The sequence below is a fragment of the Mus caroli genome, chromosome 12, assembly GCF_900094665.2.
Source record: "Mus caroli chromosome 12, CAROLI_EIJ_v1.1, whole genome shotgun sequence".
Taxonomy (NCBI): Eukaryota; Metazoa; Chordata; class Mammalia; order Rodentia; family Muridae; genus Mus; species Mus caroli.
The window spans coordinates 69,550,137-69,577,179 of NC_034581.1; the positions used below are offsets into that span (position 1 = coordinate 69,550,137).

Here is a 27,043-nt window from a genome sequence, read left to right on the forward strand (position 1 = left end):
TCTGCTGCTACACAGATACTCTTCAATTGATGTCTCCTATCAACTGAAATGCTCTGGAAGAAACTAGAGAACTGAAAGCATCCTTGAGGATTCCCAAAATATGAGGGAGGTTGAGAATGTGAGAAAATGGGAAATTAACTGAAGGACCTGAGGAAATTCCAGATTTATGAAAGGCAAAGTTGAGAGAAAACCATCAAGTTTATCAGTCATATGGTTCTCTCCTTGATGTGAAAAATCACATCAGGAGGGGCTCCAGAACATCAGAGGGTAACACACAGCTAAAAGGAGAACTATTTTGTATTGAGACTATTTTCTCTATTTAAGGTATCCAGCCCCTACATCTTTATCCATCTTCTCTCTACTTCCTGTTGTGTCAGGCAGAGATGCCCATGGTTACTTAGCATGACAAAGTAAATGTTGTTTTTAAAGAATGAATAAAATCATTCTTTAAATCAGCCAGAACCTAAAACAGGCATCCTTTATTCATTATCCTAAAACTCAAGAAAGAGATAGGAGGTGGGTAGAGAAAAGGAAGTCACAGGACCATTGAAGGAAAATAATAAACAACAACACAATCAGGCTGGAGATATGGCTCAGTGGTTAAGAGCACTTGAATTGAAGTCCTAGGTTCAGATCCCATCACCCTTAAGGTGGCTCTCAGCCATCTGTAACTCCAGTTCCAGTGGATCTGATGTGCTCTTCTGACCTTTGCTAGCATTGCATGCACATGGATCACATACACACACAGAGATGCACACACACATATACATAAAATAAAATAAATAATTTCTTTAAAAATAACAGCACGTAAAACCATGGCAATATTAGTAAGAGAAACTCCAGGAAAAGAATACACATTTTAAGTAAAGCAGTCATAAAATCTGATTGCATAATTCTACCTTTAATTTAAAAAAATGTCTCCAGTTCTAAGAAACCTAATGATTTCACTCAAAAGCAGGTGCTATTGCTGGGAATTTGCTCTGTTTGGGGTCGAGTCTGAAAACAGACCCATCAGCAGCTCAGAATAAAATAACAGGCTGAATAGAGACACCAACTCACGGTATGGCATGGTCTGCACACAAATTGGACTCATTAACTTTTCTCCACAGTCTAGAATATGTTTACATATTTGTTTTCAATGTGTACATATATGAAAACATTTGCTTATCTAAATTATGGTGCAGGTCATGTTCCATCTGTATATTTAAATACAATGGCATGCTCACTAAATTTCAAGACCAAAAAAATGATGCTAGCCATATGGCAAACTTTGTAGCCTATGACTAGATAGGAAAAGATGAGTATGATTATCATTGTGAATGAAATGGTTCACCCCTTTTATTACTGCCTACCCCCTGAAGGCATGATGTGACCCCTTTTTATGCTCTAGCCACCTAGGTCAGAAATGTGGCTCTATTTCTTCACACCCAGAGATGCGGACCCAGAAGGATGGGACCCAGTGCTTGTAGTCTAGATGAAGCCAAGTTACAAAGTCATCATGGCGTCATATGGACTACTCCATCTGTTCCTTTCTCTATTATAGCTATCATATGATTCCTTGTGATCTTCCTCAGAAGCTAATGGCCAAATGGTGAGAAAATGAAGTATAAACTAGTCTGCACTGTTACACTAAAGTATGAACAGAATAAAGCAAAAATATAAAGATTCTGTTTAGTATTATTCCGAGAGAGATGTTTGAGTCATTTGGACTTAACTAACCTATAATATGCTTCTTCCTTAAAATCAGCATAGCAAAAGAACATTGTCTATTAGAGGACATGCACAAAGCTTAAAAGTAATGATATTAGCCAACAGTAATACAAAGGATGTATTTAAGAATTCTCAAAAGCCATGAGAAATTAAAATTCACACTTGAGTATTCCAAATTATTATTACAGAAATTATTAACATTCCTATTTGCCTATAATAATTCTATTGTGTGTTTACTAAGACCATTCTGTCTCCTTATTTTTTCTAGGATTTTTATTAATGTGTAATAATTATAAAAATGATGATTTTCATTATGACACTTTAATATGTGAATATAATATATTGTGTTTATATTCACCTCTAATGTGCCCTGGAGTGCTATCTTATTCAACTTCTGCTCCATGGGAGAAGCTGCACATGAAATTTACTTTCTTAGCTAGGAATGAAGGCTAGCTAAAAGGGAGAAAAGGCCATCCCACGCCCACATTCTCCCTGTTAGTTCTTTAGGAGGTCACAATTGAGAAACACGTGTGAAGGTGATGATTGTGGCGTTCCTTTACCATGGTTAGATTAAAAACTTAAAAGATTTTTCTAAATTTAAAAGTTAGGGTGAAACGTGTAGTTGCTTAATAATTAATTAATCAATTAATTAATTTTAAACAGTGAAATAGGCATTTAGTCTCTTGTCCAATAAGCAGTTAACATAGGCCTATAGGAGAAACATTCCATGGCTGGCCTACCTTGACTCCATCAGAGAATCTACAAATCCATGGTATTTTTAAGTGAGTACTTCTTTTATCATCTTCAGTAAGCTAGTTACTATCCTTGTGAACCTATCCGTACAAGTACGTTAACAAAAAGAATCCCAAGAACAGAGCTGGAGAGATGGCTCAGTAGTTAAAGTGCTTAGCTAGCAAATGTTAGGACCTGAACCAGATCCCCAGAACCCACAAAAAATACTGGATGTGTAGGGAAGTTGGTCTATAATTCTGATGAGAGAAGGAGGAATCAGCATCCACACTAGAGAGCTCTGGATGTGACTGAGAGGTGCTGCCTCCTCAATAAGGAAGGTAGAAGAACACTTAAGGTTAGTTCTTAACATAAAGCTTAGGCCTCCACATGTATGTGCATCCATGTACACACAGACATGTACACACACACACACACACATACACACACCAATGGAAAAAGAAAACAAGTTTTTTCTGTAAATTTCATGCAGAACTTTTTAAATGTCTGTTCTTGAACTAGGTGTGAAAAATAGTAGAACCCCAAGTGGCACAGATATTATGATGTACTGATGTGCTCTCAGAGTCAGTATTAGGAAAGTGTTCACATAGGAGCAGGTTCTAAGGGAAATAAGGACTCCACCTTCTCTTTTCTCTCTCTCTCTCTCTCTCTGTCTCTCTGTCTCTGTCTCTGTCTCTGTCTCTGTCTCTCTCTCTCTCTCTCTGACATGTTATCAACGTCTAAAAATCACCTGTCTATCTATCTATCTATCTATCTATCTATCTATCTATCTATCTATCTATCTATCTATCTACCTACCTATCATCTCTCTCTATTTCCCTTCCCCCCAATTCCTCTCCCTTCCTTCTCTATCATTGCCTACCTCCCTTCCTCCCTCTCTCTTCCTCCCACCTCTTTATCAGCTTGTAAAAGCAGAAACTGATCAAAAGAATAGTATCTGAGTCCCTGCATAGAAACATGACTTTCTGAACTTCTAGGACAATGATAAGATTACTATCTAGCTGGAGGTGTTCTAACAAAGAAAGAAAGAAAGAAAAAAAAAAAAAAGACACAACATTGTTTCTTCCTTAAAAGTTAATCCAAATAGTCCTGTCAATCACCTTGCACAGAAAACCACCTCTCAGGAAGCTATTTGGTCCTTAAAAAAATAGCACCATGTCTACTTAAACCTCTAGGTCAGCACAGTGATTCCTTCACTGTTGTCCAGTCTCACCCCGTAAATATACTTTCCTATACAATGAGCTGTCTCTCATCTTTGGGAGCGCTTCACGTCATCCTATAAAATACAGTCTTGTTTTCTACTCTATGCCTGAGTGCTCCACCTAAATTCATTCAGTAGAGATAACAAGAACTGGATAGTGGAGAGGCAGCAAGAGTAGTGTGCAGGACCTGAGAGTGCACTGGGTCTGCATTCTGCTGTGTATATCTAAATCCTTCATTTGAGAAATAAGTTTTTTCTGAAGCAGAGAGATCTGTTCTTCAAATAGATTCAGTTTTTTGAAGCTACCTTCCACCCCTCTCTCCAACACTCTTCTTAACTAGATAGAATATTTACATTTTCTTTATTTGTCTGTCATATGTTAATATGGTCAGAATTGTATACCACCTTGTTCATCTTTGAGTAAGTGTTTTGCCCTTTGATGCTATTTCTTTGAAATATCTAGTTGGAAGGTGATCACAATTATTGATCAGATTAACATGAACTGCATTGTGGCAATTGTTACCTTTTTTAAACCAAAGATAAAAATACTTCTACTGAATCTCCAGCCTGAGCCAGGTTGCCTTTCTCATATCCCTGTGATATATTTATAGGATAAATTCAGCATAGCACACTAGTCAGAGCTCTTTATGAAGGATGGTATAGTACAGTATTTTCCTCCAGGTGTAAGGGGAGTGTCTCATTGTCATTATGGAACAGAGATAAGGCAATAAAAAAAGGCAGAAAAATAATACACCAGACTGAGGACACATACAATACTCCCATCTGGACACAATAGAAATGACACCTAACACTGAAATCACAACAGCTCCTATGAGCCTGTCACCTGACCATGCCAAGAAACATCATACAACTGACAGTAAGAGGGTTCCTGAACGTTCCAGGAGATCTGTGTCTTTGCCACTGCCTACCGAAATTGCCATCCATAAATACATTCATTAGGCCAGCTAGATCTGGTTCTGCATCTTATGTCTGAAGCTACAGTCTATGCTGATGCCAGGATCAACCCTGTGACCTTGAATTGCCCTTTTTTATTTGCATCAGCCTATGTCTAGGGGGCCATTAAGGCCTTGTTGAATTCCATGGATGCTGTGGTCTCTTTAATCCTTTGTAGCTTTTTTCTAGTCTACATATATACGTAGAGAGAGATGTAATGACTACATAATATACAATGTGTGATCTGAGAATTCATACTGCTTATTAAAATTAGTGATAGATCTAGAAAGGTAGTAAAAGTTGTAAATAAAAATCATAAGCGTTTAATATCCAACCTGTTAAAGAGGCCATGGACACTCTAGGGTAATCAGAGTTACCTGATCGATAAAACATTATATAAGTTGTACATATTTATAAGTCATCCTGCAAATTGAAAATATAGTTCTAGCCCACTTATTTCATTTGAATTGTTTTCCTGAAAGGTATTTCAAATGTCAGGATAAATTTTATGAGCTTTAGTCATCATCCATTCTATTGTTCCCCATAATCTTCTTTTGTTTTAAATCCCCCTATTCCAACCCTTTCTCTTTTAAGTACAAAATGTCAGCCAGTGGCAAAGAGCAGAAGATGGATTTTTGTTATTAAATTAAAAAGATACTAAGTATCTGTAATGATTGATAGTCAATAAAGTGTTGTCCAGTAGATAAAATTAGTCTAGACACTGCCCAGTGGAAAAAAATCACCTACAACAAATTTCCCTGGTAAAAAATGTTCTAATCCCCACATGAATATAGTAATTGGACTGAACAGAAGCTGGTTAAGGCTGACTTAAATCACTGGGATTAATTTGCTCGTGTGTTAATGTTAAATTCAAAAATCTACAAACTAAGTATGTGGAGAAGCTAGGAGGAAATCACAATAATTGGAGCAAAGATTTTTCTTTAATTAGCTGCAATGCATCATTAAATTCCATTGTACACAGAGCTGAAAAAAATAACTATTTTAGAACCAACGGAGAGAGAGACATTTCAAAAGATATTGAGCTTCATTTATTTTCCTTGTTTTAGTGTGTGCTTGTATAAATTTCATAATAATATCTATTAATAAAAATATTTTAAAGACAATGTAAGTGAGCTATGCAATAAAAAACACATGTTAAGACAACATACTTCACATACTAAAGAATATAGGAACCAAACAGTGAATCAAAGAGAGTAATTGTTAAAAATTCTGATACTCTTTTCTATGGATGCACCCTGAGTACAGGACTGATATAATTACTGCTTTTCCACCTTTCATTTTATCACTCCACAATTATATTGTGATAATTTTAATAAATTCCACTGTAAGTACTTGTAGCAAGAATCACATATAATGTCCTAAACATATTGACAAGATGAGATCAACAAACAGAAAAGCCACGTAGTTCTTTGTTGCTATGCTGAGAACATCCTACACAGAAGCACAGAGCAGTTAAGTCAACTGGTGCAGTAATTCTCACAGGGCAAGATGATGGCTTGGATCTAGGGACCACAATGGAAGCGAAGGGAAGTGAAGGTAGATAGGGCTAATGGGGGTTGTCCTAAGGAACTGGAAGGTGCAGCTTCCATCAAGTGGATTGGGGAATATCAGTAGAACATATCTTTAAAAGATAACTGGGAGCAGTCTAATTCTTGGACAGATTCCTTTGGCCTGTAAAGTAGAGTTTTCATTTGAGATCAGGTCTGTGGTGAACTGGGACACTGGAGTGTTACTAGAATATGCCTTTAAAGTCACAACAAGGGCTGGTATCACTGCAATAACAAAAGACAAAAAACTAGAAAGCCACAGGGCTGAGCTCTAGTGCCAGCCCCAATACATATTAGCTCATTCAAATTGCTTTAGAAAATGCTCAACCCATTCACACAGTATACAGAATTACACAGTAGAGCCAGAGCCAGGCAATACATTCTTTGCAAAAATGGGGCATTTTTGTATCTGCCTAAAAATGGCTTCTTAATGACTTGATTTTTTACTCTGTTAGAGAGGAAGGTGAGCTCTGTTTAATGTATACTAGTGATACACCCTTTTTTTTCAGATTATATTTTTTGAAATTATACTTTAGTAACAATATTTCTCCCTTCCTTTGCCTCAACCCCACCCCCTTCCATAAACCTTTCCTTTTCTCTTTCCAATTCATGACCTCTTTTTTCACTAATTGTTATTACAGGCACATATATAATAAGTATGCATATATATCCCAAATATAACCTGTTCAGTCAGTATGATCTTTTGTGTTTTCAGGGCTGATTGTTTGGCACCAGACAGCCAATTAGTGTGCTGGTCTCTGGGGAAGAGCATTTTCCCACGCCCACCCCCAGTTTTTCTTGGCTGCCTGTAGTTCCTTATGTAAGGTTGTAGTGTTATGGCTTAAACTCTGTCCAGTTTAACATTATCATTGGTGTCCTCATTGTCTAGCTCCCATTTGAGCTGTCATGTTGGTAACCCAAATGATCCCTCTCTGAGGACTAGCTTTCATAGTATCAGAAGGTGCTATGAGAGCTTCCAAAGGAGGAAGGCACCACCAGTTACAATGCCTGTGAACCACATTAACAATCATCCTGGAACAGTGACCCTAAGTGTACATTAGTGGCATGGATACCTAGCCAACAGCTCTCTAATTGGACTCAAGACACACTCAACAAGGGTAAAGCCATGTCTGGTACTGAAAACCTAGTTAATGCTTAGTGCTAGTGAAGTCGCAGTTATTGGAGGAGAATCTGCAAGCACTAATTTACTAAGTCAGCATAATGCAACCAACATTACATTTTTCAGTGTCTAAATAACCTTAATCATGCCTCTGGCTCACTTAGTTGCCAATGTATTTTAAACTTACTGATTTATAAAAATATTTTACAAATTATAAAAACTGATTTTGCACTTTTGCTGTGATGCTTAATTTCTACTCAAAATGTTTCAATTTTTCTTTAACTTATTTTTATTAATGTATGTGTGTCTCTGTTTCTCTCTCTCTCTCTCTCTCTCTCTCTCTCTCTCTCTCTCTCTCTCGTGTGTGTGTGTGTGTGTGTGTGTTAGTGGGGGGCTCCATAGAGACAAGAAAAATGTATCAAATCCCTGTAGAGCCATGGTTCTCAACCTTTGGGTCCTGACTCTTTTGAGGGCCAAGATCAAACACCCTTCTCACAAGAGTCACCTAAGAACACTGGAAAACACAGATATTTATATTACAATTCATAACAATAGCAAAATTCCAGCTATGAAGTATCAATTAAACTAATTTATGGCTTGGGGCCACCAGAACATGAGGAACTGGATTAAAGGCTTGCACCATTAGGAAGGTTGAGAACCACTGCCCTACAGCTATAGTTACAGAGAGTTGTGACTCACTATTATAGAGCTGGGAACTAAAATGGGGTTCTCTGCAAGAGCTGTAACTGCCCTTAAACTCTGAGACATTTTTCCAGTTGCTTTTTGTCAACATCTTTATGTTAAATGGTGTGTGTTTTATTTTACCTGTACTTTAATGTTATATGTTATATTTACTATTTACTAGCTAACAAGATGACCAGCAGGCCTGTGAGTCTTCTGTTCTCTTATTAGATTCTTGATTATGTCACAGAAGTGGATATAGATTTTTGTTTTCTTCTTGTTTGGTAGCAGATGGCATGAAGCACTTTTAAACATGGTCTCACTGCAGATGTAATTACTAGGAATCCTCACATAGCCTCTCCATGCCCAGAATTGGCTTGTGTCTTGTTCTCATCATGTACATTATCACCGGAGCTAACATGCATCTGATCTGAGTGGGGAGTTCCCTAGTAGGTTGAAAGGGATCATTACTCATGGCATGTTCCACACATGCACACACAGCAAAGCTTTTATATTTGTCACATCAACTCAAATCTGCTTTCCTAGGTTTTCAAGAGCAACTCGAAGTGTGATTCGGAACCTTTACCCAACCTCCTTCTGATTTACCTCTCTGCTCCTCTCCCTTCCCCTTCTCTGATAACTGCCATTCTACATGTAAATTGTCTTTTTGAGTTCTCTGAATAGGAGATGACATGAGTTCTTCTCATTCTAGGTTCTTCTAGGTCTAATTTCATTTAACATAATGTTCTCTGGCCCCACCCATTTTGTTTCACATAACAGGATTTCCTTGTTTTTCTTTAAATGTTTACTTACCTTGACTATTGTGAATAGTGCAACAGTAAGCATGGGAGTGCAGACATTTCCCTTGTTCATAGTTACCCAGAAGTGGGACAGATAGGTCCTGTGGCAGATCTGGTTTTAGTTTTTTGAAGGAATATCCTGTGCTCAATAGCCATTGTACTAATTCCCATTGCAACAGTATATAAATGCTTCCTTTCTTCAACATCCTTAACAGTGTTTGTGATTTGGCCTTTTTGTCTCTGTGGCAAAGGTTCTGTGCATGTTTCCCCACTAGCCACATATCAATGAATATTAATCACGTTGCAAAGAAATATACTTTCATTGATTTTTCTTCTGTAGTCATTTAACTAGGTGACTTACACACACACACACACACACACATACACATATGCACACACATGACAAAAAACACATACCACCTAGAAATGGCAAGGAAAGTCTCTTGCAATTTGACTGTCAGATGTCAGAAGTAGGTGCTCTACAAAAAACAGTCTTCACTGATGCTTATCAAGTGGAATAACTCAGGATTGGCTTTTACTTACTGTGTGCCAGCTCTAGTTGATATCCCTTTCATTTTATGTTAATCAAATGGTATAGAGAAATATACCCATATTTTTATAAGTATATAAAAATATATTTTGTATGTAGACTGTGAGGAGACTTTATTTGCTCTTAATGGGCAACTTTGGGTTCTTCTTTGTCCAAGGATAAGATAGATGGTGGTGGGGAGGAAGCAGCTCCCACTCAAAAACAAGAAATGAGACATGGGAATAGCTGCAAGAGGTAGGTCTCTATTACTTGTATTAAAAACCAAGGAAAGATTAAAAATTGCTTATGCATGTGATAGAAGCAAAGAAGAAAATATGATAGAAGATAATACAAAAATTTCACTTATAACAGGGAAGTTTCATTCTGGGTTTTTTTTTTCCATTTTAAAAATAATGCTTTTTGGTTGTGAACCTAGCCTTTAACAGCTGAGCCATCTCTTCAGCCCAAATGAAGGAGCTAGAGAAATTACCCAAGGAGCTAAAGGGGTCTGCAACCCTATAGGAGAAACAACAATATGAACTAACCAGTACCCCACAGTGCTTGTATCTCTAGCTGCATATGTATCAGAGGATGGCCTATTAGGCCATTAATAGGAAGAGAGGCCCTTGGTCTTGTGAACATCATATGCCCCAGTACAGGAGAATGCCAGGGCCAGGAAGCAGGAGTGGGTGGGTTGTGGAGCAGGGTGGGGAGAGGATATAGGGGACTTCAGGATAGCATTTGAAATGTAAATAAAGAAAATATCTAATAAAAAACAAGAAGTAACGATTACTTTTCCTTAATATCTCTTTAATATTAATGGACTAAATTCCCCAGTAAAAAGACATAGACTACCAGACTGGCTACATAAACAGGAAAAAAAATTGGTTATTTTATTTATTTACATTTCAAATGTTGTCCCCTTTCCTGGTCTCCCCTCTGTGAACCCTGCATCCCATTCCCCCCTCCACTTTGCCTCTAAGAGGGTACTCTCTCATCTACCCACTCCTGCCTCATCCCTCTAGCATCCCTTACACTGGGGCATCAAGCCTCTGCAGGACCAAGGGCTTCCCCTCCCATTGATACCAAATAAGGCAATCTTGTTAAAATGTGTGTGTATGAGTGTGTGAATGTGTGTGTATGTGTGTATATGCAGATACCCACAGAGGCCAGAAGAGGGTTGTGATCTCTTGGAGCAAGAGTTACAGGCAGCTGTAAGCTGCCAGACATAGATACTAGGAACATAATTCCAGATGGTAGCAAGAGCAGAAAGCTCTCTCAACTGCTGAGCCACGTCCCCAGCCCCTGATATTTTTAACTGGACAGCAAGTCAAAGGGAAAACTGACAACAGTTCTTTTAGGAGAGTGCTTGCTCAGAGAGTTTAGCAGAAAATACTAAGTGTTAATCAGAGTATCACAGGGGAATGGAACAATGAGCTGTATTCAGAAACTAAATTTTCTCGATTGAATATCATGACTGGTACTAATTGATTGTTAATGATTGGATACTCCGCACCTTCTGAGCACTCAATAAATGTGATTGATTGAAATGTCACTTGCAAAAATTATAGTAACATTTTTAAAGCAATTGCACAGGGGAATTGTGAATGGGAAATGTACATACATCTAAATATCCTGCTTAAACATAACTAATAATAATAACAATAATAATAATTAAAAAAAACTACGATACCTTCTCTGTGTCGATGCCTTTTGACATTGACCATGTTGAGACAATATAATCCATCACTCGTTCACTAAGGCCTTTTGGGACCTGATATAACTTCAGGAAATCTCGAACATTATTCAGCATCTCATGGTAACGGTTGGTGTTGGCATACATTTGCTGGAAAATTGTGGTAACATTTCCAAAAATAGTTGCATAAAGAAGAGCTGAAAAAAATAGAAATAAAATAGATATCTCAAGTGAAAAAAATTACATTGACTAAATCAGTAAATAATGTTACAGAAATATCTTGGTTAACTTCAGGAGGTTAACATAAATGAAGGAAGTCCTGACTACACTGCTTGGTACCTGGTATGCTCTCTAGAAAGATTACCACAGAACAAGAGTCGTGCACTCAGTGGGCATTGCCATGCCAAACAACATGGAGAGCCATGAAAGCGACATGAATATTTCATAAAGAATCAAGTGGCACAAGGTTATAAATTTGTTAAAATCTCTAGCCCCGTTCTATTCGCTTATTATTATTATTACTGTGTGTGCTTTAGCATGTGTGTGTGTGTGTGTGTGTGTGTGTGTGTGTGTGTGTGTGTTTGAGTATGTGTGCCCGTTCGAGCGTGCATGTGCATGTACATGTACACACAACCATGTGTATAAAGGTCAGAGGACAACTTTGTGGCATTAGTTCTCTCCTCTCACCTTTCCATTGGCTCTGGGATAGAACTCAGGTCATCAGGCTTATGTGGCAGGTGCCTTACCCACTATGCCATTCCACGAGCCTGCAGCATTTCTGGCCTTTTGTTCCCCCAGCTACACCCTCCCAAGGGAAGCCTAATCAAGTCTCATTTAGAAGTGCACACTTCTCTTCCAGCTGACTCCCTCAGCTTTTAGAGTACTTCTTTGGTTGTAAATATTTTTTGACAGAACATCAGAAATACACGGATGGGGACAAACTAAAGTTTCACTTTTGGAACTTTGTGTAGATAAGCAGGGATGAAACTAAAAGCTGAAATAAAACTGTCAGAGTGATGAAGTCATTACGCTCCTGTCAGTACAGAAAGACGTAGACATGTTTTGAGCCCATCATTTTGCAATGGTTGTGATTTGTCTACAGGGACCTATGAATGGAAATGAGTGCTGCCTAGGTATGAACCTAGACTATACCGGCTCTCCTCTCTCTTGACCCAGTAAGTCTGTTATCAAGGACCTACTGTGGGAAAACTTTGTAAAAGTCACTGGGTTCAAACCCCAACGGAACATGCATCCACAGTTCTATCCTGCATAACCTCCTCCCCATCACTTTCTTATGAGCAGGAAACACTGTTGAAATCAGGTGGCTCTGTACTCTGGTTTTCAATAAACACAATGTAGCAAGTGCAGGAATTCTAGAAGCTTCTCACCAACAGGTGTGATCAGCAGAGATGATTTCTATCTATCATCTTCCAAACACTTGAAGGGAAAAAAAAAAGATCACTTCTTGAGTGAAAACATGAGCTATGTGCCTTTGAAGTTTCACAGCCAAATTCTGTCAGAAATAAATAATGTAAAATCTAGCTAGCAAAGCAACTTGGAATCCTGTCTATCTATATTTTTAGTATAGTTTATTTTTATATATTATATATATGTATATATATAAGTATATATATATTAGTATATATATTTAGTGGGGGGTAGAGGGTCATTGTTTCTCTGAAATCAGATGTTCTCCTCTGAGTGTAACATGTAATTCCACAACATAGGATGTTGTTTTGTATAGTTTTTATTTTTTGTTGTTGTTGTTATTAGGGATTTGAGAAGGATGACTTTTTTAAATATGTGGTTTTTAAATAAAAATGAGTAGAAATATTTCTAAATTGGGTCTTTAAAAGTTAGAATAATACTATTTAAAAGCAACACCCCACCCCAAATAAAGGTAATCATAGATATGATATCCCCTGTCCATCACTGTTGTGCTTAAATACAGAAACAGCAACAAGATGAACAAATTAATAGAGAATAATCATTTATAATATGCAAATATGTTTTCAGAAAAGAAACAGGCAGAGTGAATTTTTTCAAAGAAATAATGAATAACTACACAGTAATGAGACTGTGCACTAATTATGTTCTGTAATAATTCCCAGGTTTTAAAACTTGTCAGTAGTCATAGAATTATCTATCCTTTATGTGTAATTAGCCATCAGATCTTAAATTTCTATACCAAAGCTAATGCCCACTTCTGGATCTGTCCTGCTGTCAGACAAAGACCTGAGGCCCCAGTAAAACATATCTATATTCTGGACATTACCTCTGTGTAGTTTAAGGGATTACAAGGCGAGAATACACCACCCACAGAGTGCAGTTGCATGGACTGTGACTCTAGGTTGCATTGAGATGAGTCCCAGAAAAGTTTGGAGTTTGGATACAATAGTATTGTAGCATGGAAGGCTCATGGGAGCTTATGAACAGTCCCCTCAGCGTGGAGTCCAGAGAGAGACAGAATAATCCTGTGGCTTCTGACTACACAACGATAACTTTGGATGAGGTATCTGGGTTCACCCCAACCCTTGAGAGACAGGAGTACTCCAGTGTAGACTTGTGGCTAACCTGAACCTAATTTCTCATCCACAGCTGAAATAACTGCAGCCACAAAGAAGATGCTAAACTTCTGAGACAGACAAAAACAAAACCATATCTTCAACTAATGAAAAAGGACAAAATCAAGTGCCAATAACTGACTATGTAGTAATCAGTTTATACACAGCCATGGATATTTTTTTAAAGCCTGTAAGGAAATTGCACAAACTTCAAGGAAACATAGAAAAACAACTCAATATTTTATCAGAGAAGACTAAGAGGACTGTAGTAACTTATACATTAACATAAGGTACACAGAATATGAAATGGATAATAGAATAAACAATTAGCAAACTCACAACAGACTATCAAAGGAGAAGAAAGAAGAAAGAATGAAAATCAGAAAAAGTTCACAGTGGCTTTGAGACAGCATTAGAAGAGCAGCCACTTATGGTGTGGTATTCAAGAGAGTCTGTAGATTGTTAAAGAGAGAAAAGCACACTCAAAACAACAGTAACAGAAAACTGCCCAGTTCCAAAAGGAAAAGAAAGTAAAATACTGGTACATGAAGGTCAATGTCACCATACTTGGGTTCCAGGGTCACCATGCTTGATTCAATTCAATGAAATCTGTCCCCAAATCAACCCTCCGAGTTTCAGTGCAGAGAGAAATTTCTTGAGAATGCAAGAGAACAACACACACACAGATACACATAATGCACATAGACATATATGCACACATATGTGCACACAAATTCACAAATATGTGCACATACATGTTGCAATTATCTACTTTCAGTGGAAACACCATGGGCTAGAAAGAAGTAGTATGATGAGATTGTCACACATGCCAGACAATGTTTCTCAACCTGTGGGTAGCAACCGCCACAGGGGTCACATATCATACATATATCCTGCATCTCAGATATTTACATTGCAATTCATAACAGCAACAAAATTACACTTATGAAGTTGCAACAAAATAATTGTATGGTTGGGGGTTACCACAACATGAGAAAGCATATTACAGGGTCACAGTATTTGGAAGGTTACAAACCACTGTGCTAGGAGAAAATAAGCTATCAATAAAGGATATGATACCTAGCAAGGCTGGGGTTCAGATATAAAGATATCCTCAGACAAACAGAAGCTGAAAAAAATCACTACCTGACATGTCCAAAGATAAAAAGGAAAAGAAAACTAAATTCTTCAAATAGAAAAGCTGCTGACCAGCAAGAAAATACTGGACATTTAAAACTCATTAGTAAAAGGAGCTACACAAACTAAAAACACCCTAACACATAAACACAGTACATAAACCAGTTACATCTGGCATACACACAAAAAGCAGAGCAATCAAAATTAATAACTACATTACTACTTGAAGTAGGCAATATAGAAAGATGTACAACAGGACATCAAAACTCACTATGAGAAATGGGTAAATATAAACATAGTGTTTTTTTTTCTCTCCTCTCCCTCTTCTTTATCCTCTGATCAGTGTTTACACCACTCTCATTTCAAAAAGCCTTACTTTAATCAAATAGGTTCTTGCTTTTTTAAGTCCCACTGTAGCCAAAGCAAAAACCAATGACAGACTAATAATAATAAGTGAGGAATCAAAACCTCCTCTTAGGGGAAAAAAAATCACTCAAGCATGATGAAGAAGACTATACAAGGAGAAAGATATTAGAAAAACGAAGAACCAGCCACAAAATGACAGAAGCAAGATATTGCTTCATAATTATGTGAAATGTAAATAACTTAAATTCCCCACAAAATATATGCGAAGAGACTGAGCAAATAATAAGCAATACCCAACTATGTGCTCCTTGCCACAAATGACCACGTGCTTCATCTTTTCTACCCGCTAAGCATCTATCTTCCCTTTGCTTCATCAGTATCCTCCTCTCCTCTGCTTAAAACTCCATTCCTCTCAGCGGTTTTCCCCTGATCACATTGGCTGAACATTCTCTTGCACCAGTATTCTCAAGATCCCTGACTGAAGCATCATTATCTCTCCTCTAATTTATACTTATGTGTTTATTTATTAATTATTCATCTTCCACACTGGGGAGGCAAAGTCTACAAAATGAGCAGAGGCCTTTTCCTTTACCCACATTTCTATATTTCCCCCCAAAGAACATACAGTTCCCCAGATATAGCAGCTGCTTAATATTTTTCTAGTAAATTCTATTCTACAAATAAAAAAACAAACAAACAAGAGACAGTTTGCCAAAAAGAAAAGTTCTATTTGGCTGAGTCACATTGGCATAATAAATAAATTGGAAAGCCCCATTGCTACTTAGCAACCATAAATGCTCAGCATGGAGATGGATCCATCTCCAGCTGTGTGGAGATATATCACACTGTTTTTCTCTCTCTGAGCAGAGGTAGTCAATCCCATACTAATAATGACAACATGATATGTGACAATTTCAGTAGTATGTTTTTAATATAAGTTTTGTGGTCTTTTAGACAAAACACAACTGCTAATTTTGGAATCTTTGGTTTTAATAATCTTGGCCTACGTGTTAGTAAATGTCTTACATAAAGTCTTACTTTTTGCTTTAGCCATTACAAAACGATTGCTGTAGAGAAAATTATAAATGATTAAAGACAGTGATAAATACTTGGATACCCTGTCATCCAGAGGCAGAGTCCCTTTCTCCTTAAATCTCGTCATATCCCAATGGTATGGGCTGACTGTGGCTTCACAATAATATCTAGGTTCAAGCCTTGAAAAATTAGGTAATTCTAGCTTTTCATTATTTAAACATCTCTGAAAATTTAGTTGCCATTTCATGAGGAAGCTAGTCTCCTAGATACATCTTCATAGAGAGGAATAAAGAACCCTAGCCAACAGTCTTGACCTTAGACCAAATAATTTTAAATATCCATATGAACATGCATTTATGATAACATTTAAGATTACATCTAATCATCCATTTTCAGTGTATTCAAGATATGAAAGATGAGACCACTGAACTGTGATTGTGTGTACAGCACACAGTATAACTGCATCAGCTTAGCAGCTATTCAGGTGAGCCAATTAAAGGGTGGCTCTCAGGCCCAATCAAATCATTCCAGTCAATACTAAATGAAATGGAAATAATTCATGTCCCCTGGACCTCCATAAGTCACAGATTCATGACATAATAAATTGTAGTTCTTTTTTAAAAGCCACTAAGTCTGATTAGATATGCAACTATAATAATTTAAACCACAATAAAGCAGAGTAGCTCTCAGTTGGCGAGAACCTGGGACAGGCAGGTAGAAAGCCTCTTATCCTACATGTCATTGTGCCAGAGTGATTTTGTAAACAAAGCTTTTCAACATTAAATATGGTTTTATGCTTTAAACATTGAAAGGACCATTCTTCTTATAAAGTCATAAGTGAGTGCTTAATGTTTTCCAAAAAAATAGATTTAGATTGGGTAGATCTCAGAGGAGTTAATGAAGAAATTGGGAGGGAATATGATCAAAATAACATGTATGAGATTCTCAAAGGATTCATGCAAATATTTTGAAAAAATTGAATGATGCCAGTATAAGTAATGTTAAATATCAGTATTCAATTAAGAACTGTTCGATTTACTGTAATTTAATGGAGTACATATTGTATACTAGCCAGTACACTGGGACTAAAGTTTAAAGAGACATTATGTTTTTAGGGCTAAAACATTTGGCACTGAACAACCAATTGGGGTACCTTTCCCTGGGGAAGAAGACCTCTTCACTCCCAAATCTGATGGATTGTCTTTAGTTCTTTGTGTATGATTAGATCCCCATGGGCTGTTCCCTGTCTAGTTTGGAATGTTCAATGATATCAACCTTGTTCCGTTGACATTTGGGCAGTCCTGCTGGTGAGACTATGGATGTAGCTTCTGACTTCACTATGGCACACAATATCACGGCAAAATCGCTTATCCTCCAGCTCTTGCTATCTTTCCATGCCCCCTTCCACATTGTTCCCTAAGCCGTAGATGCAGGAATGTTTTATAGATGCATCATTTCCATTGGACATACATATACATATGTGCATGCAATAACAATTAATGAAAAAAACAGGCCATGCATTTGAAGTGGAGTGGGGAGGCTCTATGGGAGAGCTTGAAGAGGGAAGGAGAAAATGTTATAATTATGTCATATTCTCAAAAACCCATGTATTTGAAATATGCCAAAAAAGTGATTATCATCTTCAAAGAGTATGCACAACTTCCTGTAGTTAAATACTATTCTTAATTATCCCAAACCACATTTTTGAAAATGTGAAATTTGAAAGATTACATTTTTAAAATAATAATATAATAATAAGTATACAAATAAACTTACAACCATTCAAAGCACATGATCAGTAGTTTATTTTTCAGAACTGAATAATTTGTAGAGGAAAGAAAAATCTATATTCGAGCAATTAACTGCAGAGGCCTCCACTAGTGAGTTGCTAATGGCAGCAGATAAAGTCATGATGTCAGGGAAGGTTCGGAACAAAATACATTCTGCATTCATTCCATTTTGTTTGTTCTTGGGTCAAGCAGCACTCACTAAGTTCTTAATAACAATCTTTGCTTTGTGGACTCCTTTGTGCTTATTCACAACAAACATCAACCCTGATTTTTTTCTAATTACCTTCCATTTATGAGTCTTAGATGTGACCATTGACCTTAGACCGAGTTACCTAAAATACTGACATGGAAAGGCAATTCTGGGGATCATGGCTTAACCATTATTTGCTTCCTATTAAACTCCCCGAAGCCCACCTTTATTGATGATATTTCAGAGGTTAAAGAATGAGACTCATCAATGTGTGTGGTTTTTTTGTGTGGTCCATTAGAGCAACTGTAGTGGCTGCACTTTGATAAAACATAAAGGTTCTTCTTCAGAAGTCTCTGGTGCCAGAATGTCTCTCCTCCCACCTCACCTCTAAAGGTCCCTGTTTTCCTTGGATCATCTTTTCAATGAACCATTAACATAGGGCCTCTCCAGACCTTCACATATGAGCCAGACATTGTCTTTCTCTAGTCTTCATTTAATCTATGCTCCATGCTAGCCAGAATCTGCACTGTACCTCTGTGTCTTAGAAATGACTCTCATTAAATACTTTGTGTTGTGTGCCACCTATCAAAAAGTATTTAAAACCTTCAGAGATACTGGAATTTTGAGAAAGGAATTCAATAAGGTAATATAAGCTGATAAAAACTATTTGAATGAAAGGTCCACTTGTAAGAGAAACTGGGATAGAAGAGAGGTCATTCTATTGCATATCAAATTTTAGCATAAGGTTGGAGAGATTTCACTAGCCTAGAGCTGATCTTGTGTTTAACATGACAACCAACTTCACCAAAATCGTCCTAGTAACTGACATTGGTCTCTATATCACTAAGATGCTTCTAAAGTTAAGAAGAAAGTCATAAACCTGCTGCACTTATCCTTTACCAATGTTATATAAGAGATAGAAGGAAGAGTGAGTCAGAAAGAAGTAGAAAAAAAAAGATTTTAATTAAAAACAAGAATTCTTAAAAAAAAATCAAAGAAAGTAAAATGAAGTACCAAAATTGCTTTTCTCGCCTGTGTTTTCTTTTTCTTTTATGCCAAGTAAACCCATTTTCTTTATTCTTTCTAATCCACCACAATTATGTGTAGACTTTAAAAGAAATAGTATACCACATTTGCTTATACAGTTATAGATTTTATAATGTTGATTTAAAAAGCTAGCTGAATAATATATTGGTTTCATCAGTTCAGATCATTTCTAAGGGGTTACATATGCAAATAATCCCTAGATGTATCAATTGTCAGGCAGCCAAAAGAACTGGGAATTAAAAACTGCAGGTTATTACACTAGTGTGGGTTTTTTTTTAATCAACAAAGTGTTTGCTTTGTAAGCACATAGACCTGAATTCCCCTGAATGACCTGGATGCAGCACATATTCCCAAGAGTTAACAGAAAAATTCTGGGTATGGTGCCATGAGATTATAACCCCATCACTGGGTCAAGGGAGTATATAGGCACATATAGGAGTATATACAGGAGTATACTTGAAGCTCATTGAGCAGTCCATTCTAATAGGTAAGCTCTAGCCCAGTGAGATTCCCTATCTCCAAAGAGGTACATGGAGTTCCTGAGAACTATGCTGGTGGCTGTCTTCTGGATTCCACAATTATGGACACAGATGTATGCTCACCTGCACACATACACACATGTACCTGCACAAATACTCTTACACACAGATGCACACAAAAATAAAAAAATATAAAAATGTACATTATCTTTAAAAACCTCTAGCTGTTTCTTAGTGTCAGACTCTTGCCCCTTCATCTCTTTTTCGTATACCTCTCCTCACCCTTAGCTCTCCTCACAGCATCTGCTTCACAGCTTTTTATATCACACCCTCAACTTTCTTAATTGGTATATGTTGGTCAAATACCCTTTTCATCTGCACATTTCATAGACATTGCTGAGGCGTAGGGGTGAGTGGTTTAGAGCTGTACTTAGAATAGTAACTACAAGTTGGTTGGTAAATTATGGGCCATCTGTGGACATCTGGACTGTTGTGAACATCTGGGCAGCTGTTATCAAGGCAATAGGACTGATGGTGGTTTTTCTTTTAAATAATGTTAAGTTTTAAAATCTTGGGAACTTTTTGTTGTATGTTCTGATTTTTATGATAAGCATGCACCATGTGTATAGTTAAATTTTAGGTAGAAAGCAGAGATAGCATTAGGGAAGAATCAGATACAATACACGTAATAGAATCAGCACAAGACCCCCGCAAGTCATGATAGTGATGGCAGCCTTTGCTGTGCTTGCTCTGAGCTTTATGACTCTCTAACACACTAACTCCCTAAGTCTTCATTATATTCTCATTGTAAATGCAGGGAACAGATCCTGGAGGTGAATCTGACCCAAGCCAGAGCTTCAGTTTCAAGAGCTATTCAACCCAGCATTCATAGCAACTTCATGGTTGCAACTAAACACAATTACTCTCCCGACTCTACAGAAAACCAAAGGTAACCCTGGCACTTCTATCCTTGAATGAGGCTCAGAGTCCTCTCACATAAACAGCAGGTTTCAAAGAAGAGCTCTCGGGAACTAGAGTGTACACCAACCAGAAACAGCGTACATCCTTTAAATGATACATGTCAAAGAGGACCTCACTGGGCTGGGCTGGGACACAGCAAGATTTTATGTCTATTATGGTTTCTACTTTCAAAAAAAAAAAAACAGCCATTTCTACTACAGAAAAGCAAGTTGGCTAATAGCTTTGTAAACAAAAGGAAAATTACAGTTCACCCCACTTACGCTGAGAATGGCAACTTATTCATTAGGGTACATATCAACACTAATCAGGATTGATTTTTATTTTCAGTGAATTAAATTCAAGAAAATTAGATACATATGCTTGTGGCATAATGGCATTTCTAATTAGTGAATCTCAGAGTACAAACTGCCCAGGGAACATGAATAATACAGTCCTAACATTTATAGTTTCCCACTGCCACTTTATATTCTGAATTATTAAATCATCACTGTATTCAGAAACCTTCCAGCAAAAACTAGCTTTGAAGCTACACATGGGCTGCAAAGACAGTCTCTCCATGTGTCAGGCATAAGGCCAGGCCACTGAACTCAGGAGCAGGTAAACACATGTTTGAGCAGTGACTTCCAGTCCCTTTGTTAAAGCACTGAGGTTGGGGTGAGGGGTGGTTACTAGCCCATGTCTAGAGAGCTTTCAAACTGCTGTCATTTTTCCTCTTAGCTTCTAAATTAAAAGCCACAAAACCCTCAAGTTTTCAGAATGGGTAAATAACATTTGGGGTGGGTGAAGTGGAGGTCTCTGTGTTGGAGCTGTGGAGACAGGTGGGTTGTTCTAAAATTCCATCCTCCAAACATTCGTGGCACCTACAGAGTTTTTACATGGTGGAACACAGACTAGTCACAGCTTCCACATATGAACCTTTGTAACTACCTAGATCAAGGACACAACCAGACCCTCAGATCCACTTCCAGTCCTCTTGCTGTCGATTCTCCTTATAAAGCCTCTCCTTGCATTTGCATTCTTCTTACAGAGCATCCCTTCCTTACACTCGTAGCCTCCTTTCCAGTAGAGTCTAGGATCCTACGATCTCATGATTAGCACAATGGCCTCCTAGCTGTACACACTCTTCAGATAGTTGTGAATCTAGACTGTATATAACCAAAGGAAAAGCCCAAAATAAAAAGTCTTATGTTATTTTTCCCACTAAAAATGTTCTGTGTGTCCTCACAGGCTAAGAAATAAAGGTAGCCTATGCAAAAGAACCAATAAACATGGTCTACACATGGGCACAAATTTTCATCTACCATGCTCAGTACCTTGTATTTCCCTGTGCGATAACTTGTCACTTCCCTACACTGGCTTAGCTCCTGGAAACAAGACACTCTGCCCTTACCTTCTTCTTCAATCATGTCACAGCTTTGCTGAATGTATAAATGAATGAAAAATAAATTGGCCTCGCTATACTACAAAAGAAAGGTATAGAGCTTTTCCTATCTGTGTATAGATAACAACGCATAACTCTACATTTCTAGTTGCTGGACACAATGCACAAATTATCTTACCACACATTAAGATCTCATAAGCCACCTCACCAAGACTCCATTAGGAAATAAGCAAGATGATTCATGAGCCAACTTATTCTCTAAACTCTTCAAGCAGGCTAAGCATCATCCATCCTTCATAATATCCAAAGCTCAATAGCCATCATCAAAGTCTATTATTAACAAAAGCAACTTATACAACAAAGTTAGATTATCTTGAGAAATACACAACTAGCTTGTATGAGCACAGACACTAAATTAATTACATGTACATGACCAAAGTTTTCTAAATGGAGTTTTAGAGATGTTGCAAATATATTTAGGCCTTTTTGGATCAGCCAACAGGTAAAATTAATGCATTGAAGTATATGGTCATTGCATGCTTGCTATGTGTAAACACAGTGCTAAGCATTATGGGGAATGCATGGCTATGCCTTTTACACACACATACTTTTATCCTTTAAGCAAATACTTGAAACAATTTGGTTATAAAATTTATATGATTATGAATTCCCTCAGAGTAGTTAAAATGTTCTAAGCAATGTATCAGAAATATGATGAAAAAAACCAGCACAATATAAAGACTGATCATTAAATAACAACAAATTTGGCAAAGTGTTCTGAAAGGGCTAATGAGGTCAAAACTAAATGAGCTGTCCTTATTTCCCACTGAAATGGATCCACATTAAAATGCTGGCTCAAGCCTCATTGTTGCTAACTTTAAGTTGACCCTGCCAATTCCCCCTCTCCTCTCAAACAGGGCTACCTCCTCTGCTTCTGATCCTGCTCTCCACTCCTCCCCTTTCTGAGGTGCCCTCACCACTAAGCACTTCAACTGGCAACTTCTGGGAAGAAAAGGAGGCAGCTTCCTATCTACCTTATAATGATGGGATTAAAGATTTATTCCACCATATTCAGTTTTACTTCCTAAAGTCCTTTCTATTCAAGGAGCAAAGTCTGCTGGCTTCAACTTGTCTACACATTGGAATGCATTCTGTGACAAAATCTACCCATTTGCAGGATGCCAAGTAGCATGTGAATTCTTGTTACTTCCCTGTTTATATGCAAGGACATCAACATTATAAGTGCCTCCAAGGTCATATGATTAGGATGTTGTGTCTCCCTCTCAAACTTCCTGATGTCATTCCCACCCCTTTTTTTTGTTTTGTTTTGCTTTTTTTGTTTGTTTGTTTTTTTCGAGACAGGGTTTCTCTGTATAGCCCTGGCTGTCCTGGAACTCACTTTGTAGACCAGCCTGGCCTCGAACTCAGAAATCTGCCTGCCTCTGCTTCCCAAGTGCTGGGATTAAAGGTGTGCGCCACCACCGCCCGGCCTGATGTCATTCCTAAAAGGTATCATGGCATCCTCTTCCAGCCTAGAATATAGTACTCATCTCTAGTCCACTTCTTATAGTCATATGATTGAGTACAAAATACAAACGCAAGGCTCTTTCTTTGCTAGGCTGCCATGTTCTTTCTTTGCTAGGCCTGTATACAGATTAATTAAGTGGATTCTTAGTTTAAAATGGAGAGTAAATTCTGAAAAAAGGGAATTTGGCAAACCAAAAGTATTTTTAAGTAAGGCAAAATTAGTTGATCAAGGTGTAAGAAATTTGATTTCATGAAACAGCCAACATCTGCAAGTTTTAATCTATTGGAACACTATAATAATGGCTTATGATTGTAACAGATGTTTCTCTTAAAAAACAAAAACAAAAGCAAAAAAAAAACCAACAAGGATTCTGAATCAAATAAGTTTCATTAACATTGCATATTAATTCTTTTTCTTGGAGAGTCCTAATCCACATTAGCATATCACAATGAATATTAGCATATCAAAAGCACTAAGAAGCCTCATGGTAGATACCATTTTTCCATATTTCTGTGTTTTGGGAACCTCTTTTGATCATTGGAAATCTACAAACATTGCAGATTTCCATGGAAAACTACTTCACAATCAAAGCAACAGGCAGGAGAAGCAGGTGCTTATACTGGGTATGTGAGAGGCTGCTGCCATTGTTAGACTCCTGATACAAAACAGCCCAAGACTCTAGCACAGTTATAGCTGGGAACCATCGCTGACCTCCTCTTGCACACTCATTTGCAGTCTGTAATATCTTCCTTCGTGCTGACCTATGCCTTTCCAACCCATTCTGACAATCATTTCAGTGTGCTTCTAGATACTCTGCACAAGGTGAAAATTTACTTTAGGCAAAACAAGATTTTCCACGATGTGTGCATTTTCTAAGACAGCCAGGCACATTAGTTGACATCAACTTACCCTTGGTAATTGAAGCACTGTGCATTACTTCACACATGATGGGGCCCTTCCTTGACTGAATAATAATGTCTTAGCCCATTTTCCAACAAGATTGATTCTTATAAAGAGTGATTCTCAAGGGACTGTTTTCATTTTTTTTTATTAGATATTTTCTTTATTTACATTTCAAATTTTATCCCCTTTCCTAATTTCCTCTCCAACCCCCGCCCCCCATCCCATCCCCTCCTGCTCACTAACCCACCCATTCCCTCTTCCCTGTCCTGGCATTCCCCTACACTGGGGCATCGAGCCTTCACAAGGCCAAGGGCCTCTCCTCTCCTTGATGTTCCACAAGGCTGTCCTCTGCTACATATGCAGTTGTTGCCTTGAGTCCTCCCTTTGGTTGGTGGTTTAATCCCTGGGAGTTCTGGGGGTACTGGTTGGTTCATATTGTTGTTCCTCCTATGGAACTCCAAACCCCTTCAGCTCCTTGGGTTCTTTCTTTAGCTCCTTCCTTGGGGACTCTCTGCTCAGTGCAATGGATGGCTGTGAGCCTCCACTTCTGTATTTGTCAGGCAAGGGCAGAATTTCTCAGGAGACAGCTATATCACCATTGAATACCCATGTGACAAGAAAAGGACTCATACCCATGTGACAAGAAAATCCCACTACCCCAAAACTAGAAAAGCAGAAAAAATGGCTGGGACTTTAGTCCTAAGAAACTGAGTGTTCTGCTCACCCTGAATTTTGACCTTCTGTCAAGTCATCAAGAGCTGGACAACAAGAGTAAAACAAGGTTCTTAGTTGCTTATGATCGCTTGAGCCAATGGATACTTGTTAGGTTAATACTTCAAAGTTTCAAAGACTGTAAGTCTTAACTAGATAAACCTGTCTCCACCTTTCTAATTTTGAAGGCTGTGTATCTTATGAAAACCTGTATATCCCATGAAACCCTGCAAGATATATTCCTGAATCTTCTTTCTTACCAGTTACCACACTAGTAGGTTTCATTCTTGTCTAACTCTTGGTGCCAAATGTTCACCTTTTCAATAAATTATTCCTGCCAAGGTTTGACATGCATGGAAGAAAGTTATATCAAGCTCATCCTACAGGGCACATCACTGTGGCAGGAGTGTCAGCTATAATAAGCATGTGATGGAAGAGATCTTCAGGGCTCTTGTCAGGTAGTACATAACCTGACAGTAGGTTAAGACTGAACATCTACATGAAGAAGTTGGGTAACTGGGGCTGACAGCTGCCATTAACGCTGTGAAGAAGAAATACGCTACCAGCATTTACCAGGTTCCACGTTTTACAGTGGCCTTCATAATTCCCACTTAATATTTCTGGAAAAAAATAAGAAGTTAATCATTCCTTCAGAAATCTGTCTCTTCTTCCAGTCTATATAGCTATTTTAGGGACTCACATTTCTCAGCTGTATTACTGGAATTATTTCCTAAGGACATCCTTGCCAATGGTCACATGACAACTGGAAGAAATAGGTGAGACTAGAACAAGAAAGCAGAAACCTGCAAATGTGATGGTTTATCAGTGAGCAAGCACTCCCATGTTTCATATCCCTATGGCAGAGGGGAGGATCACACAGACTTGCAGGGCAGTGATGCTCCAAACGGGAACACAGAAATCCACCCTGCTCTCACCAGGGGCTTTTCCTTCTTTGTATGTGCTCCTTAGCGTCATCACCTAAGAAAGGATCGGGTGGTTATGCAACCCAGTTCCAACACTTGCTGCCTGGGAAAGTGCTGGAGTACACAGAATGCTTGAGGGATGAACACAGCTCTGCTGCAACAATCTCCATGAAGCCAGACTGGCTAAAATATAAACGGCCCATGCCACTCTGTTGCAGTTCTTGCAGTGGTTTCTTGATACCACTGGCCTCTTCTCTTCCAAAATTGACCCTCCACATTCCCTGATATTGGATATCTGAATACTAGGCTGCTTTTTTTTTCTTTTACATTTGGTATTCTATGAAATTATCAGAATGCGGTCACACTTCTATCCACACCCAGAGAATATGCCTTACAAACCCATCTATTCTCTCTACACTTCTATAATGACTTCCTACCTGGCTATTTACTTACAGCTTTGCTTCAAAAAGTCTATTCTCAACACAACAGTGGTACAAGGCTTTTCCACCAAGTCATTTTGTATAATTAGGCTGCTGAGAAGTTTCTAGGGTAATCTACCATATGGAGTATAAAACCAAACTACAGAATCCAGTTCATCTTCTAGCCATCTTGTGCACTCGACTCTCAGATGTCCTGACTCTCAGTATCCCCCTGCTTCAGCAATTACTGTCTTTCTCTTTCTGATGTCGAAAACACTTATGCCAATGCTTCCTCCTGCTTTATTTTCCTGGGAGTACACACTATCTCTACTTGACATTGTACTGTGCATGTTTGTTGTTTATAAAACCAGATTCCCTCTCTAGAATGAAAGCCTGTGAGATGTGATATCTGTTAGACTTAATATAACATTTTTAGACATGCTCCCACAACAGTGGATGGATGGATGGATGGATGGATGGATGGATGGATGGATGGATGGATGGATGGATGGATGGATAGACAGATGGAGGGATGGATGGATGGATAGACAGATGGATAGATGGATGGATGGAGGGAGGG

At 38.0% G+C, this 27,043-nt stretch overlaps 1 protein-coding gene across 1 annotated transcript in view; it reads right to left on the reverse strand.

Annotated features, from left to right (window-relative positions):
• The window catches only part of Kcnh5 (potassium voltage-gated channel subfamily H member 5), a 276,043-nt gene that overhangs the window by 95,184 nt on the left and 153,816 nt on the right, over nucleotides 1–27,043 (reverse strand). Inside the window, exon 8 of the mRNA XM_021179089.2 lies at nucleotides 11,007–11,206. Within this exon, the coding sequence (XP_021034748.1) occupies nucleotides 11,007–11,206 (200 nt within the window). The remainder of the gene's footprint in view (nucleotides 1–11,006; nucleotides 11,207–27,043) is intronic.